The sequence below is a fragment of the Aspergillus mulundensis genome (assembly GCF_003369625.1).
Source record: "Aspergillus mulundensis strain DSM 5745 chromosome Unknown scaffold_5, whole genome shotgun sequence".
NCBI classification, from domain to species: Eukaryota; Fungi; Ascomycota; class Eurotiomycetes; order Eurotiales; family Aspergillaceae; genus Aspergillus; species Aspergillus mulundensis.
Genome location: NW_020797893.1, coordinates 2,537,476 through 2,553,380, shown reverse-complemented (window position 1 = coordinate 2,553,380; position 15,905 = coordinate 2,537,476). Strand labels below are relative to the sequence as shown.

Below are 15,905 nucleotides of genomic sequence, written 5' to 3'. Positions count from 1 at the left end.
CTGTACAGACAAATGATGTGGACAGTGTAGCGGACAATCCAGACAATGAAATCAGACAAAAAGACGCCGATGCTGGTCTCTGTGTTGTCATTTGGTCAGGTTTCGAACACAACGCGCGAGCACCCGGCCGGAGACGACCTGGGTATATGAGGCATACGGGCTCCCCGAGCGAAAAAATCGGCCGGACACTCGTAAAATGCCTCTCCATATCCAGAGGGCTCATCTCCGCCGGCCGGGAAGAAAGATACAACTCCAACGCCAAACTCCGGAAAGACGGTAGAGAAATTCATGTCCGTCGGACCCAACTGCAGCATAAGCTCTCTCTTGCCGTCAGACCATTGATATTCTGCGTCAGGGCTTGAAGTCAAGTCAATGACGGGTGAACCTTCCAGCTCTCGATCATCGTCCTCACTACTTGGCAACGCTTTCCTTGGGGCCGGCGTATAGTCGATCTGTGCCATGCGAATATGCAAGTTGTCTAATCTTTCGGACTTCCCCCCGGCAACAATGTCAAGTAAGTGCTCTAGTTCCACAACGGCGTGCCGGGGTCCCCATTCGCAGTCACTGTATATTTTCGATAAGGAAGGAACGTATACGAGAACATCTATTAACGAGTTCGCCAGTTGAAATAGCTTGATTTCCTGCGGTCCCCGTTAGCGCTGCTTGTAAAGAGCAAAAAACGACGTACCATGCCATAGCCGTGAGGGCGAACCGAGTCAAGCGACGCGCCGCATACCAACGAGAGAAAATTCCTCGCAATGACAAACGGGTAGCTTGGGGCAAGGCAGACGTTCGATGAGTCAGACGCAAGCATATAATGTGATGCCGAATATTGCCAAAGCAGGGAACTCAGCCAGGCTAAGGTAACCCAGATGTCGACACGCTGAACCTCGTCAATGATCGGGTCTTTGGTGGCTCTGGTCTGGAGATCTTCCTGGATATCCGTGATCTTGGCTCGGGAGTAAGTTGGATGCGGCGCAAGGTACGGCGCTTGGAGCAGTGGCCCGTCAATCCGCGTAAAGAGCCGGACGAGATTGCAGAACCCGGTGAGTAATGCTGGATCTGAGTCGCCGTCATCGACTGGGACCGGTAGGTCTTCTATCGTCTGCAGCGTTATCGGAAGCTCGTGCTGCATGCAGAAAGTACTGCGAGGCTTAGCTGGGGTACAGAATTGAGGACAGTTTCCTTACCGTTCTGTGACCAGCAATATCCAGTATACACGAAGTCTCAACTGTTGCTCTTCCTGCGAGTCCTTGAATAGCTCCACATTTCCGAGACTGAGGAGGTGGGCGTGGGTGATGGCGTCGCGCAACGCGAACGTAGCAAGTGGAATCTGGTCTACATTGGCATAGTACATGTGCAGAAACAGTGACGTCAGAAGAGACTCCAGGCTGGCACTGTTCTGAGGATTATGGTCAGTCCGAAGCCGGATGCACTCTCGCACAAAGTCGCCCGAGGTAACTAGGAAGGATTCCTGCGCTTGGGTATGCCCCGGGAGACGCAACTGGGCCAGCGTTGCCGCACAAAGCGCGGCTGCCAGCGCGTGTGATTCGGTATTTGCAATATCGTTGAGTTGCGCCTTCAAGACATTGGTCGAGACGATAGGCCATACAGTGTAGAGCTGGCTTCGGAAAATGTCGATGTAGGTGTAGTATGTCGATAGTGAGATCCGCCGTCTGACAAGCAACGGAGCATCACTCAAATCAGTGGACGAGGATGTGTCGTCGGAGGCCGGAAGGGAGCATTCTCGCATGGAGCAGCTCTTCTCAATGCCGAGATTCTTTTGCATAGCTTGCACTCTGGCGTTGGTGGACCTTCGCGGGCCTTTCGGGCCGCGTCGCTTTCGGACTTTGAGATAGGTGCACGACTGTTCCCGGCGCAGACAGGTGCTACACGGGTTCTTCCCATCGCACTTGACTCGTCTGAACGAGCAGGCATCGCAGGGGAGTGTAAGTGGCATGATGAGTACTAGCACAGTAGTCTGGGAGAAGTGGATGAATGAGTACTGTTCATGATCAGCGAGGCAATGACGTCCCAGAAGGAGGGATCCCGCTGCACTAATAGTCAGACCATCCCCAGACGGAGGGCCAGGGTGGCCTAGTCGGCTGCTCGTATCTGGCACGCCACGGGGATGGTGGACTAGGTTGTATATCGCGCACTGCTGATATCAGGGTGGGCTTCGGCATCAACGACCATCGGGACTGGCAGCCAAGAAAGCGGGGTATGGGGACGGAGCAAATGGCATGAAGCAGATTCTCCGTCACTGGCGCCCCGAGCCATTGGTGAAAGAACGTTGCGGACGAAGGTTTCCACCTGGCGAGTGTGTAACCGCACTCCGGCTGTTGAGCCTGAACGGTGCATCGTCTCCGAGACTTGCCTTGGCCATCCTCAAGGCTTGCTGCACGTTGATCACCCGGCTAACACACGGCCAATGGAAGGACAGGATGTTCATGGTTATGCTTGCCTCAAGGTGGGATTAGCCAGTTGCGGATTATTGCCAAAGTCAAGGATCCCATGAGCGTTTCGAGTAAGGCTGAAAATAGGATTCAGCTGATAGCCCAGTCATGCGCTAGAAGGTCGCTAGAATTGAGTAGAAGGCTGTCAATGTCTTTTCCTAGCCGGTTGGTTGAGATCACCGCGCCGTCTCGTTTGGCACTTATACTTTGCAGTAAGCATTGTCGAGCCGCAGCAGGACAACCACACTAAGGCATGACAGTTGATGGCGATCCTAAAGGAGCTGACCGCATGCTAGCCAAGATCTTCAGTCTGTTCATCTTCGCTTGGCCCTGCGTCGATTTTCCGTTCCTGCTGTATCGGGAGTCATGGCATTGCCGTCTCTTCTTGGCCACTACCCCGAATGATCCGATCCCTCGGTGAACGGAGATGGCAGATCATGCTGCTAGCTGGATTCCAAGGCAGATCATCTCAATCGTTTCCACTTCCCCTCATGAGTCATTACGCTATGGTTGCATCCGGCGCGTGTTGGCTGCAATCTTAATACCTCCGTTTCCGGGATCCACGTCAACCTGGGACGCCTCCCAACGTTTGGATTCCAACCTTGCGACTAAAAGCAGTTATTGGCTGTGGCTGGCGCATCCATGCCCCTTAATCAAACATTCTGGCCTCTAATATACCGACAAGTCCTCGAGCCAATCGAACTCGGACCGGGGTAGTCGGGTACGTACCTGTCGCGCCATGCGCTTCTTTGTCTTGCTTATCTGGATAGCCGATAGGATGGCAATTGATGTCATATTTACTTCAGGGACTTTCCCGAGCGCTTTGATACACGATCGACCTCCTTTTTCTTAGGAAAGAAGTCTCCGTGGACCAGTTCTAGGCTGAGTGTGGCGGCAAGCTAGGTAAGAGTGCTCCTGATCTGCATCGGCCGAGATTCGCACTCACTCTGACCTCATGTATACTTGTTCACAGATCCAAGCAAGGCTTTTCTCCTCTTCTGGATGAGCGAAACAAATGTAATGCGCACTGCTGTCCACGCTTTCAGACTAGCATATGGCTAACAAGCAAACAGGCCCATCTCGTCTTGGGGTTGGCACTGTAAACACGACATCTGAGGTTCCCTCCCAGAGGCAGCTGGGTACTATCCAGTTTGCCTTCAATAGTCGAACATACATTCAACCAGCAACGGGCATCAGACATCTGCGAGTCGCAAGTGAAGAGAACTAGCTCAGCCAGCTTTACAGTTGCCACGCGGAGACGCCGGCGGCCGCCATCACAATGAGAATTATCCTTGATTGTGGCGTGCCAGAAATCTTGGATTTCAATCAACATTCACTAGTTGCGCCAGCGATGAAACCGTTACAGTGGCCATTGTTCTGTTCAAAGTCAGGGGTTGGTTCATCGGCCGTCCACTGCTTCAAGAACGGTGCAGAGTACCGGCTCTTCCCAACATCCTAGCCGACGAGCTATCCAGATTCAGAATTCCTAGAGGTTCCAACGGATGGATTTCCAGAATCTATTTCCATCAGCTTCATACGAAAGTAATGGGGGCAAATGAGGCCATGAAAGAACCTTATCCGACCACAACAACGTTCTCATCGCACTGACCCATCCGCCCTGAGTATTCCCCAGAACGAAGGGCGTGTCGATAACCGAAAACTGATTCCCGCAGCCTCCCAGTAAGTCCGTTGCTCCCGCGAGGCTCGCGTCTGATCATGCCATAGGATCGAGAGCCAGCAAGCTCACGTTCTCCGCGTGATGTCGTGTTTTTGAACTGGGTCAGTACAACGCCAAACTGGCCGTAGAAGTGCGAAGCAGCACTACCGTATATTAAGTCTGTAGTTGTTGTAGCGTTGGGACATTTGATATGCAATATCATTACCTAGAAGGTAAGGAGCGCGGATGGTCTTGGTGTTGGGCGTTGTTGGTGGTCATTCTCTGAAGCCGGTTCTGGATAAAAGGTCAAAAATAATACTCCGTACCTCTATAGGACCATAGAAGACCTCGGAGGTCGGAGATTCGGCACTTTCTGGCCCGCCGTGTTCCAGGACTTAAGCTTCAGTGATCATGTTGTTTCTTTGTCTGCCGGACTCTGCTGGCTTCCACTGAGTCGATCCTGGCCCGCCCACTGTTCCACGATTCAACGGTTGAACAAGGGTAAGTGCATCATCATGTCGTGTAGAGTCCACGAAGAGAGGAGAGGCGGTTCTCCTGTAGTAAATGTCGTTGGTTGGACACCATTCAGGAGAGTCGGAGGCTTGGAACTTAGGAGCTGACCCCTAGTATTATTGCCACAAGGAACTCCCCACATGCGCTGCTCTCATGGCATGGTCAAATCGCTAATGCCAGGCCACGAGACTACGCTGTCTTGACCGCATCTCATCTGGCCTTTCGGCTTCTGAATCCTTTCGCACATCCCGTGGTTTCGGCCATGAGCATCAATTATCGCTCCAAAGTAGGTATCAGTCGTTGAAAATTGACATGTCCGACGTGGGTCACTTGAGTCGGGCTAGATTTCAGATTATTTCCGCCGTTATCAGATCGCTATATCACATTGTTGGATACCTCGAAGTTGCTCGGAGTACGTCTGAGCCAGAAAAAAAGTACTGGGATAAAACCAGTGTGCAACTGCTGACTCAGCCAGCACTGACGCATAACTACAGTCACGTGTTTATCCTTTCCAGAAGAAATGACCGATGCCAACTGCAGATTTGCAACCTCTCACTGATGGGTCGCGGCGTGGATAAAATCCCAAGATGAGTGGTAGTTCATATCCTCATGGTGAATACAATGCGTTGGCGACCTCGCTGAAAGTGGGTGCCCTGAGTGGTACGTCAATCCTCATCAAACTCCCCTGACGAGGTGTCAAACTCGTCGAAGAATGGTCGAAGAATGGATCAATCGTCGCGAAATGACAACGTAAAAGACGGCAGATTTCTGACACCAGCCATACAGGCTCCGCCGGCCTCGTCTACGGCGGCATCTCAGGTGTTATTCGTTCGCCACATCCTGTCATACATTCCATCTCTCATGGTATCCACTGGTCTGTGTGTGGAACCTCCTTTTGGTGTCCGTCTTCGCCTTGCTACCCCTGAAGCCTAACTAGGTATATCGACTGACTCGGGTTCCATTTTCAGGGTTGAGGAGTAATATCCTGAAGCACTACTACGAGGACCAGGCGACTCTCAAGCAGCGCAACTATGCCAGCACTGTTTCTGGTGGTCTCGCCGGTGGTGCTGTTACCAGGTTAATGGGTACTTATATCCTTTTCTTTCGCTCGGTTGCAAGGCTGAGTATCGCATGACTGACTGACTCTGCCCTTCAGGTGGCCGGTTCATCCCGGGATTGGTCGTTTTCTCGCTATGCGGTTATCTCGGACAGGTCTCGTACAATGCTATCGATGAATGGCAGCTGGAGCAAGCGGGCAAGCCTTCCAAGCCGCTCCTTACACGCATGGCCGAGTCCAAGTGGATTCCGCTCAAATCCCTCTCTGATGATGAGTACAGGGGCATATTGAGCGAGAAGCTGCTAACCATTGAGGCGGAGATTGCTCTTATCGACGACAAGATTGAGGAACTTCAAAAGGCCAAGGCGGACGAACTAGTTGGCGGCTCGCCTGGACAGGAGACGCGATGATTGCGCGTTTCAGGGTCTCTTTGGAACCGGACCGTTTGGCTGCACACACTTAGTATGGTGTACAGCCGCGGAACAGGGAGAAGCTGGGTGACCCGACTGAGGGTGTCAACGCGCTGTAGTGCAACAATTCGCTATGCAAGGGCATCGGCAGTTCGTCGAATTCGACCAAGATCGTGGTTCGAGTCGCGGCACCTGCCGGGCGCCATGGCGCGCACGCCGATCCCTGTTTGTATAGGCTGTTTGTTTTGACTGACTTTGTTCGTTGAATCCTCGGGATACGAGGACTACGTCTCCAGAGTCCAGTAAGAAAAATTGTATAGTTATACTGTCTTGATCCCTGTCGAAAGCACAATAGTAGCGCGCGAATCCCAGCTTGCATGCAGTGCCGCACTGCCGATCGACTGATTCGACTCCCACTCCCTTGGGACCTCGAACTGGAGCGTGCTTCCGCTTCCAGTTAACTCTGCTGCGTCAATGATCACTATGCAAAGAATGAAAATCAATAGCCGGCTTGACGAGCAGGCCTGTGCATGCCTACGGAGCGAACTCGTATTAGAAACCTGATTTGTCCATCGCGTCATCGCAATAAGCAAAATCGATGGTTCAGGCGGCGTGGCGGCTCTAAGCTCAGGTCTAGCTGACCCTCTGGAACGTCTTCGTATCTCCGGCCCTCCCTTTCTTTTCCCCGGCTCCGTTCAACCTGTCAACTTCTCTCCCCAGTTCTTTCATTCCTTCGTCCCCCCTTCTTTGTTCTCTGATTGTTAATATTATCCCTTTCAAAGCATGAATGCGCAACGGCCGTCTAGTTCCCCTCGCGACACCGACCTCGACTGTGCCAAGCTCTCCTAATCCAGTGAGACTTGTCCTCCACCTGCAGTACCGCGCTCTCCGGGATGTTCTCGAAGTGACGGCGCATGCACTACAAAAAGTAGTAAGCTTACTGTCCAGAGTCTCCGAACGGGCGTTGCTCTCCCTCGATGGTTCCTCGCTTGAGGCGTGTTTGTTTCCTCCAGAGCGGTTCCGCTGATCGCGAGCCACGATGACGCTCTTCAACCCGACAACCGTGCTCGTCGGCTTCCTCCTCCTCTACCTCGCTTCCTTCCTCATCTTCGCCATCGTCCGTATCGCAACCGGGATCTCGATCCAGCGGATCGGTTATTTTTCGCTGCGCCGCATTGCGTACGTTCCCGCAGATGGGGTCCAGATCGAACTCCGCGGACTCGGACTATCGCTGCATCCGCCCTCCTTCGCCCAACCGACATGGCTGAGTCTGCGACTCACGGATCTGAAAATCACGCTGGATCCTTCGGCGTCAGGGAAAAGGAACAATGCCGCGAATAAATCGTACACCGACGAGTCTCAAAGTCAGTCCGAGGAGGAACCGCTCAACCCGCAACATGGGAAAGGCGACGCCGCATCCGCGCGGAAAAACAAAACCTGGGTAGCGCTCAATCGTGTCAAGGATCGGGTAAAGCGGATACACCGGAAGGTTCACTGGTTGAGGTTGGTGGATATTGTCGCCGTCAATACTTCGATCAATTTTCTCGAAGCTGGGCAGATTCAGATCGGGACGTTGTCATTGGCGGTAGACACGAGACGGAAGATGGTGGACCGGGGGAAGGTCTTTCGTCGGAAGAAGGGCGAGTCTGGTGAGCAATGGCCCGCGGAATGGATTTTGAATGTGCACAATGTCCAGGTTGCTGTTGATGGAAACGAGCCAGTCGAGATTTTGGATAATGTTGGGGTAAACATTCATGGGATCTTGCATAAAGGCCTTGATGGCCTGCGGGATGCGTCGGTGGCTTTCAAAATCGGGAGGATGCATATACCCTACGATGATTTGACGCTCCTAATGGAACGGATCAAGCGTTCCAGAAAACTTCCCGTGCAGGTCGACGCTACCGAGCCGGACGAGGAGGTCTCCTTTGCCGACTACGTGGAAGAACTCGAGAAACCCGGTAGCACAGACGAGACAATTGTTGAAACTGTCACTGCCTCAAAGGAGTTTGCGGGATCGCTTTTGCGTGGAATCCAAGAGATTCAGGTAGCATTAAGCTTCTTCAGACTCTCTCGTGCCGTCCAGTCACCGTCTCCCGGTCAAAGCTCTGTTTATCTTAATGTCGTCTCGCATGAAATCGGCATTGATCTCCACCGGATGGACCAGACGAGCCCAGCGCATCGGATGTACTTCCAACGAACAGACATTGCCCATCAAGCACTTCTTGCCGCTATCTCCCTTTCTGTAAGTCTGGATGATAGCTCTGGTGAAACTGATAATATCCTGTATATTCCAATGGCGACCACGACTATCAAAACAACTCTGCCATCCAAGACAATTAGTTCCTACAACGGTTTCAATGCGGAGGAGCGGAACACCAATATCCTGTTCGCGAATTTGGTGGTTACCTCCCCTGCTCTTGACTTGGAGCCCCGGCATGTATCGCGCCTCTTAGGTCTGGCTCAAAACAAGGCAACGAATTCTCGAGGGAAGAAGAGAGCCAGAGGCCAGTTGATATCGCGTTTACTCCCCAAGGCAAACATCAAACTTTCGATTCATGAGCCTGTGATTCGATTTGTTCTCCCCATTCCGGATTCTCCGGCCGGTGAGGACGACTACAACCTTCTCATTTCATCGATCTCATCCATATCCGTTGATGTTGAATCCTCCCATTCCTCCGAGGGCGGTGCCCACTACTCGCTGTCCTCTATTTATCGTGTTGCCTCTCACAAATTCTACTACCAAACACCGTCTGGAACCAAACATAATCTTCTGACAACCGATAACATGGAGCTGAAAGTCCTCCTTAGCGCATCCCCGGAGGTATGCGTCATGGTTTCTGGCAGCTTGAACACTTTCTCTGCACACATGGTTAACAATGAGGTTAATCGTGGGATCCAACAAGTCGTGGAACAGTTCCGTGCTCATATCCGGCCCAAGAAGAGGTATGGCCTGCCAGGCGAAGATCGGAAGCCTAGTGTCCTGAGACGTCTCCCACCTTGGCTACTCAGGTTTCAATTTGAGGCTACCGGATTCAGTTTGGAGATTGCAGGTATTGACGAGAGTGTATCGAAAGCGACGCGGGGCGTCTCTCTCCAACTTGAGTCCTGGACAGCCGACTACCGAGCTCAGAAAACAGAACCTACAACCGTGAGTGTCGTGCGAAGACGAACTCCCAGCCACTCCACAATTGGCGACGAGTCGCCGTTCAGGTTCAATCCAACATCCCCTCCCAAGCAAACTCGAGCGAGGGTAGCCGATGGCAGGCGATTAGCTTTCCATGCTCGCGGGTTTGAGGGCTTTGTCATCGAATCAGAAGACTATCTTGAGTCTGAGCCATTCCTCTCGCTTCCAAGATTCGAGGTAGCCCTCAGCACTTCTAGTGACCGCCTGGGACCAATCTTCCACATAAACTCCCTCGTCAAAGGCGTTTACCTCCAATACTCGCTCTACCGCTACTATTGTCTCAGCGTTGCCTTGTTTGTACTCCAGAAGGCTTTCTTGCAACACTCGCAACGGCAGCCATCGTCCCCGAAGAATACGCACGATATGTCGCCTCCTCTATCCCCTCGGGCTATGCATAGGAGTGAGCTTATCACCGTAGATGTCAAAGCCACCGTTCTGCAAGTTAAGACCTTTATGCCGGCGGACCCGCCGATGCTGTTACAGATCTATGGTCTCACCGCTGGCTACCATCGACATTCCGCTCCATTCCTTCGAGCCCATCTTGTCCGATTACATGCCGAAGCACCCAAGCTCAAAGGCGTCTGGGCACGGATTGTCAGCATGAACAACTTCCGTCTCGACTTGCGAAAAATGCGACTAAAACAAGGTAAATCTTTGGTTGAGGATAAATCGATTGATATTTGGACGGATTTTGTACGGATAGGTGTACCTCACCATATGATTATGCACCGTGTTTTCGACAATGTGATCAACACCTCCAAGGCGTTGAAGCAATTGCATCACCGCCTGAAGAATCATACTACAGAGTTCGTGTCTGCAAGGGACCCAGAAGGGCCGAAAAAAGTTCCTAAGATCTCGTTCCGCAGCAAAGCATTGCTTTTTGAGTTGGAAGATGATGCTTTTGAGTGGAAGCTTGGTTGCATATACCGGACCGGTCTTATTGAACAGCGTCAACGTCGAGCTAGAGAGGACGCGTACGAACTGAAGCTCCAGAAGCTCAAGGAGTCCGACCAAAAGCGAGGCTCTTCGAGGTTGCGTACGCGATCCAGTCACCGAACGCTACGCAGTGAGCGGGTCAGTTCGGACTCGCGCCGGAGCAAGAGCGCGGACCCCAAACCACGAAACGAGATACCAGAGGAGAAAGAGGAAAAGCGCGGGCGTGCACAGAAATTCCGCTACGATACGGAAGGTGTATCCTCTTTTACCAACGAGGCCAAGGTGTCTGCCGAAAGCGCTTGGTATCGCCTCCAGCACTACAATGCCCGCAGTTGGAAAGCCAAGATCGACGCTGCTTTGCAGTTCCAAGGTTCATCTATCAAGGAGGTTCGAAACCTCTTTGAAGGAGCCGACGAGGCCCCAGAGGACGTGGAGGAAACCGAGACCGTGCTCGCCATACCCAACAGGCCTGCCCTCATGGCGGCTTTAATAAGCGATGTCAATCTGACCATCGATAAGCCTACTTTTCCTTCTGAGAACTATCCTCTTTTCCTTCACAGTATTGGCAAAGGCATACCCATGTCTACAAAGTATGCGCTCCTGATCCCGATGAGCATTCAGTTGGACATGGGCGAGGCTCGTGTCAATCTGAGAGACTACCCCTTGGACCTGTTACACATACCAGGATTGCGGCCTGGACAGTCGCCTAGGCTCCCTAGCTGGTCACTTCGCACGAACTTTGTGATTGCTGAGGAGTATCGCGATTACAAGTCATCGAGAAAAGTCAACGTAGAGCTCGTCCCGGCATCTGAACTTTCTGACGGGACAACATGCCCGCCCTTCTTGCTTGACATTTGGCGGTCGGTCAGCCCTGTGAAGACTTACTCGGATCCGGTTATTGAGATCAACACGAATCTGCCCACCAGTATATCTTGGGGCATGTCCTACCAGCCTGTTATTCAAGATATGATGAAGATCATCGAAGGGTTCACCAAGGTCGAGATCGACCCGTCCGAAAGGGTGGGATTCTGGGACAAAATCAGACTCAGCTTCCATTCGCGCATCCGTGTCAAGTGGAAAGGAGATGGCGACGTTCATCTTCGCCTGAAAGGCTCTCGTGATCCCTACGTTGTTACTGGGTTTGGCTGCGGGTTTGTTATGTGTTTCCGCAAGGATGTCCAGTGGAACATCCATACAAGTGATGACCCGAAGGAATTCATGAGCGTAACTAGTGGAGAGTATGTCCTGGCAATACCGGACTACAGCCACGAAGCCAGGTACTTGGCTGAGGCGACAGCCGACGACCTTGAAACGGTCTCAATGTCCAGTGACCTCAAGAACGCCGCTCATTTCAAGAAGGTTGTCATGAAGCTATCGGGCGACGTGAAATGGGCTGCTGGCTTGGTGTTCGAACGCAATGTCAATGAGAATGAGCGATCAACGGAGTTTCGGCCTCACTACGATGTTATTCTCCAGAACCCCAACTATATCGACCCCTCGCAGCGCGAGGTAAGTTCATTAGTTCCACTGAAAGGGAATGAAACTAACTGGCCAGGAATACGATGCGTATCGCGGCTTCCGGAGTAACCACATCCATCTCTCCGTCGCCATCATTGCCCCCAATAGCAAGAATTGGAGTGCGGACTTCGAGCAGCCAACTACGAGCTACAACACCGTCCATCTCACTCCGCGGTTCTTCACTCATTTCTACAGCTGGTGGTCGCTTTTCTCGGGTGTTATGTCATTGCCCGTGCGCCAGGGACGCCTGTGGCCTGGAATCACGAAGACCAACAAGAAATTCAATCGTCACTTGGCTACTATCAAGTATAAATTGCTGCTCGCTCCTCTCTTTGTCGCCCATATCTACAAGCACAAGGATCCTGAAGATTATGCCGATGACGTCGTTACCGCTACGGGCATAAAGGTCCGACTGGACAGCTTGAAGCTAGATGTTCATCAGAGGCGAGAACAAATTAAGACGCCTTCTAAAGGTCGGCTCAAGCAGCCGCAGGCAAGTGCGATACGGATTTACAGAGCAGAGCTGGACTTGCAGGCGGCAGACTTTAGAGCTGTCTCGGCTAGTATCGAAGGAACAGGCGCCGATGATCTTGAAAAGAAGAGGGATGACATTATATCTTCCTTCCAGCAGCCGGTTCCTCCGGCCGATCTCTCACGCTTTACAATCCCCGATCACAACCTTGACTGGGTTGATATGGACGATTTTGTCGAACTCGACTGGATACTCCCACAGGAATCCAATCCTCGGACCAAGATTCTGCCCTTAGCATTTACCCCACGATTCACTTACTTCAGGCAAACCGACCAGGAGGAGGTTTCTCCCGGACAGCCAGGGTATAGTAGCTTCGGGCATGAGGATACTCATGAATGTGTCATGTCAGATAGGAATCAGCCCCGCCAGGTGCAGTTAGGGCTCATTCGGGACCGTCTTACTACTATCGAGTCCAAGATACAGGACTGTACCCGAGCGATTGGTGACCTCGAGTTACAGATGGCAAAGGATGTTGACCAAAACGAGGACTTGAGAGTTCAACATAGAGAATATCTTCGGCAGGCATCGTCACTTGCCCGAAGACGCGCTTTCTTGATAGCAGGGCTCCATCGTTTGGAGAAGCAACTCTTCCGAAGCAAGAGCACCGATACCTACCACAGCGAAAGCACTCGGATTGATGCAGACTCGGACTCGCAAAGCGACAGCAAAGAAGCCGATTTCGATGGACTCTACTCTTCTCCGCATGACGACTTGAACAGCGACTTCAACAACCGGTTCATGATTCACAGTGTCCAGTTAAAGTGGAACAACTCACTGAGGAATATCATCCTCCGATATATCCACCAAGTCAGCCAAAGGCGTGGGTTTGTGTACTACATGTCTCGTCGAGCTGTCAAGTTCATCCTCGACATTGTTGAAGAGCAGAGCAAGAACCAAGCGAACTACTCCAAAATGTTCAGAGGCTCGTCAAGACGACCTTCTGAGGTCCGCGATGACGACGACAGTGTCGAAGACCGCATTGAGCAGCTTCTCCATGATGCGAAACGCTTTGTCAGCGCGGAAGACCAAGACCCCCCTGAACAGAAGGATCCGCCGACTTTCAGGTCTGATTCAACCGACAGCATATCGCCTGAATTCACTGCGCAGAACAGTTACCATTTGCGGCTTATTGCGCCTCAGATCCAACTTCAGAGCGAGAAGAACCACAAGTCAGTGATTCTTGTCGCGGCCAAGGGCATGCAGCTGCAGGTCGTCTCCATTATGGACAAACAACGGGTCTACGACGACGTCAGCGGCCTCGTTCAACGCCGGTTCACCCTCAACATGGACGGCGCTCAATTCTTCGTCGCGACGCAAAAGAACCTGATGACGCATCTGCAGTTCTACGCCGGCAACAAGTACGGCAATGCGCCGGGTTCTGCTTGGCCGCCGTGGCTGACGCTTGAGGCTATGTTTGATTTTGAACTTAATCCGTTCGGCTTCTCGAGGATTATCCAGAAGACTTCTGCCAGCTTGCGGTATGACAAGTACAACAACCTTCGTCTGAAGTACAATGATGAAGTAGCCAAGGGGCAGCCGGCAGAGGGAAGTCATCCAGACGGACCAGAAACCCGAATGGATAGTATCAGCGTCGACTTCCCTCAATTTCGTGCTATTTGTGACTCTGCGGAGTATTACACGCTGTACATCATTGTTCTCGATCTGCTGCTTTACAGTGAACCACTTGAGAAGGTTCGGAATGAGCGTCTTGAACGCATCATGCTTACTTCCGACTTTAGTGATCTAAGGGGCGCGCCAGAGATGGTCTACAAGCTGCAGTCACGCATTCGACAACTGGAGGAGATCAAAGATCATTTCCAGATCCATGCGAAATATCTTGATAAGCGCGGCTGGGAAGATCGGTTGATCCTAGAGAAAGACATTGCCCGGTGCGAGGATGAACTATTCTTCTTGATGAAGGCAATCACGACATCGCAGAGGAAGGTTGAGCCGACCATGACCGGAGCTACTGGTCTCCTGCGCTGGAATATCTCCGCCAGTGAGATCGTTTGGCACTTGATGAAGGACGAGTCAGAGCCCTTGGTCGAATTCCAGCTAAGGAATGCTGAATACGACCGCACCGATAATACCGATGGCTCGAACCACAACCAAGTATCTGTTGAACGACTTTACGGCCTGAACCTCTTACCGGATGCAGTATACCCGCAGATCATCGTGCCTTATCTTGACCAAGCACGACGTCTCGAGGGCCCCGACGACAGTATGATTAAGATCAAATGGCATATGCTGGAGGCCGTTGCTGGAATTCCTGTTGTCGATGACTTCGAAGTGTCACTGTTCCCGCTGAAGATTCAATTGGAGCATGAGCTTGGGCAAAGGGTTTTTGAGTACATGTTCCCGAATGTTGGGTCGAACGCTTTCGAGAACGGTGGCTTCTCACCTTTCATGATCAAGAACGTCAAGCCTTTGGAGGGTTCCGATTCCGACGATGAGTCTGGCCAAGCCTCTACGTCCAGTCTTCAATACCATAGCGACGCATCGGGAGAGGATATGACAAAGGGCGCTAGTCAGCTCGAGCTCAGGCTCCAGCCCACATTGTCGTTGGCTGAAAAGCCGCGGAATGAACGCCGACCTACGCATCTCAAGGCCCTCGCCATGACTCCGATCCACAAGGACGGCAGCCGGCAGCAAGCACGGCCTTCCAGCGCACTAGTCAAGAAGAAGTCAGCCGACAGTCTCCGAGTCCTTTCACGGCAAGCCACTTCATTCTCGACCACTAGCGTCAACGACGATAAGGGCAAGAAATTCGGCTTGGGTATCATGGGCGGCAAGAGCAAGGGCAAAAAGGGCGTGGATGACTTTGCCCAGATGATGGCCCGCGCCTCCAACTACATGACTCTCGCCCATGTCAGGGTTCATGACGTGGTTCTTTGCGTCAGCTACAAAGGCAAAGCAGAGCACAACATCGAGGATCTGCACGATTTCGTCTTCCGACTACCCATCCTCGAATACCGAAACAAGACATGGTCGAATTTGGATCTAGCGCTACGACTCAAGAAAGATGTCATCAAGGCCCTCATCTCCCACGCACCTGCCATTCTGGGCAACAAGTTCTCCCACCACCGGCCGTCGAAACAGCAGCTGAAGCGCTACCGCGAACTTGCATCATCGTCTCAGGTCCTGAACAACCAAGACACCGCCCCGCCCCCGGAGAACGGTACGAGCCCTAGCATGGTCAGCGCAGATTCGAGCAGCGGGTACATTTCGGAATCTCAGTCTCATCGCTCGTCTCCTCTTGCGCGGTCGAATTCGCTGGGTTCGAGTATTTACGGCGGCAAGGATCAGAGTGGGTTGTTTGACTCGCGCTCTGCGAGTGAAGTTGATGTGGACGCTCGTTGGGAGGTGAGTTTTCCTATTGCTTTTCTATTTATCATAGCTGACTGGGTTATAGCAATCTCGTCGACTCGTCAACCCCCCTTCGCGACCCTTGACCTCCGGCAGTGCGATGACGCGCTCTGACACAGCTCGCAAGATAGACTGGTCGGAAGATAGGTACGCATTCTTGCATTCCCCAATCTCTTGTTCTCCTGGTCAAATCACTAACGGCGCTTCGCGAAACCAACAGCTCGAAATCAACGATCCGCAACCTCGGCCGCAAACTCCTCCCTGGTCGGAAGTAAC

General features: G+C 52.3%; 3 protein-coding genes across 3 annotated transcripts; 2 read left to right on the top strand and 1 right to left on the bottom strand.

The window, feature by feature from the left end:
- Window positions 1-95: 95 nt before the first annotated feature.
- DSM5745_06115 (fungal specific transcription factor domain-containing protein) lies at window positions 96-1,789 on the bottom strand (the record flags this gene model as incomplete). Its single annotated transcript, XM_026748131.1, has 3 exons — window positions 96-641; window positions 689-1,145; window positions 1,191-1,789. 3 exons carry the CDS (start codon window positions 1,787-1,789, stop codon window positions 96-98), a joined length of 1,602 nt encoding a protein of 533 aa, XP_026603963.1.
- A 3,424-nt stretch (window positions 1,790-5,213) lies between these two features.
- On the top strand, window positions 5,214-6,093 carry DSM5745_06114 (uncharacterized protein; the record flags this gene model as incomplete). Its single annotated transcript, XM_026748130.1, has 4 exons — window positions 5,214-5,286; window positions 5,413-5,454; window positions 5,595-5,711; window positions 5,783-6,093. 4 exons carry the CDS (start codon window positions 5,214-5,216, stop codon window positions 6,091-6,093), a joined length of 543 nt encoding a protein of 180 aa, XP_026603962.1.
- Window positions 6,094-7,132: 1,039 nt separating this feature from the next.
- On the top strand, window positions 7,133-15,904 carry DSM5745_06113 (uncharacterized protein; the record flags this gene model as incomplete). The annotated part of the gene is made up of 4 exons (XM_026748129.1): window positions 7,133-11,722; window positions 11,769-15,626; window positions 15,676-15,776; window positions 15,850-15,904. The coding sequence occupies 4 exons, from the start codon at window positions 7,133-7,135 to the stop codon at window positions 15,902-15,904; spliced, it is 8,604 nt and encodes a 2,867-aa protein (XP_026603961.1).
- Window position 15,905: the final 1 nt, after the last annotated feature.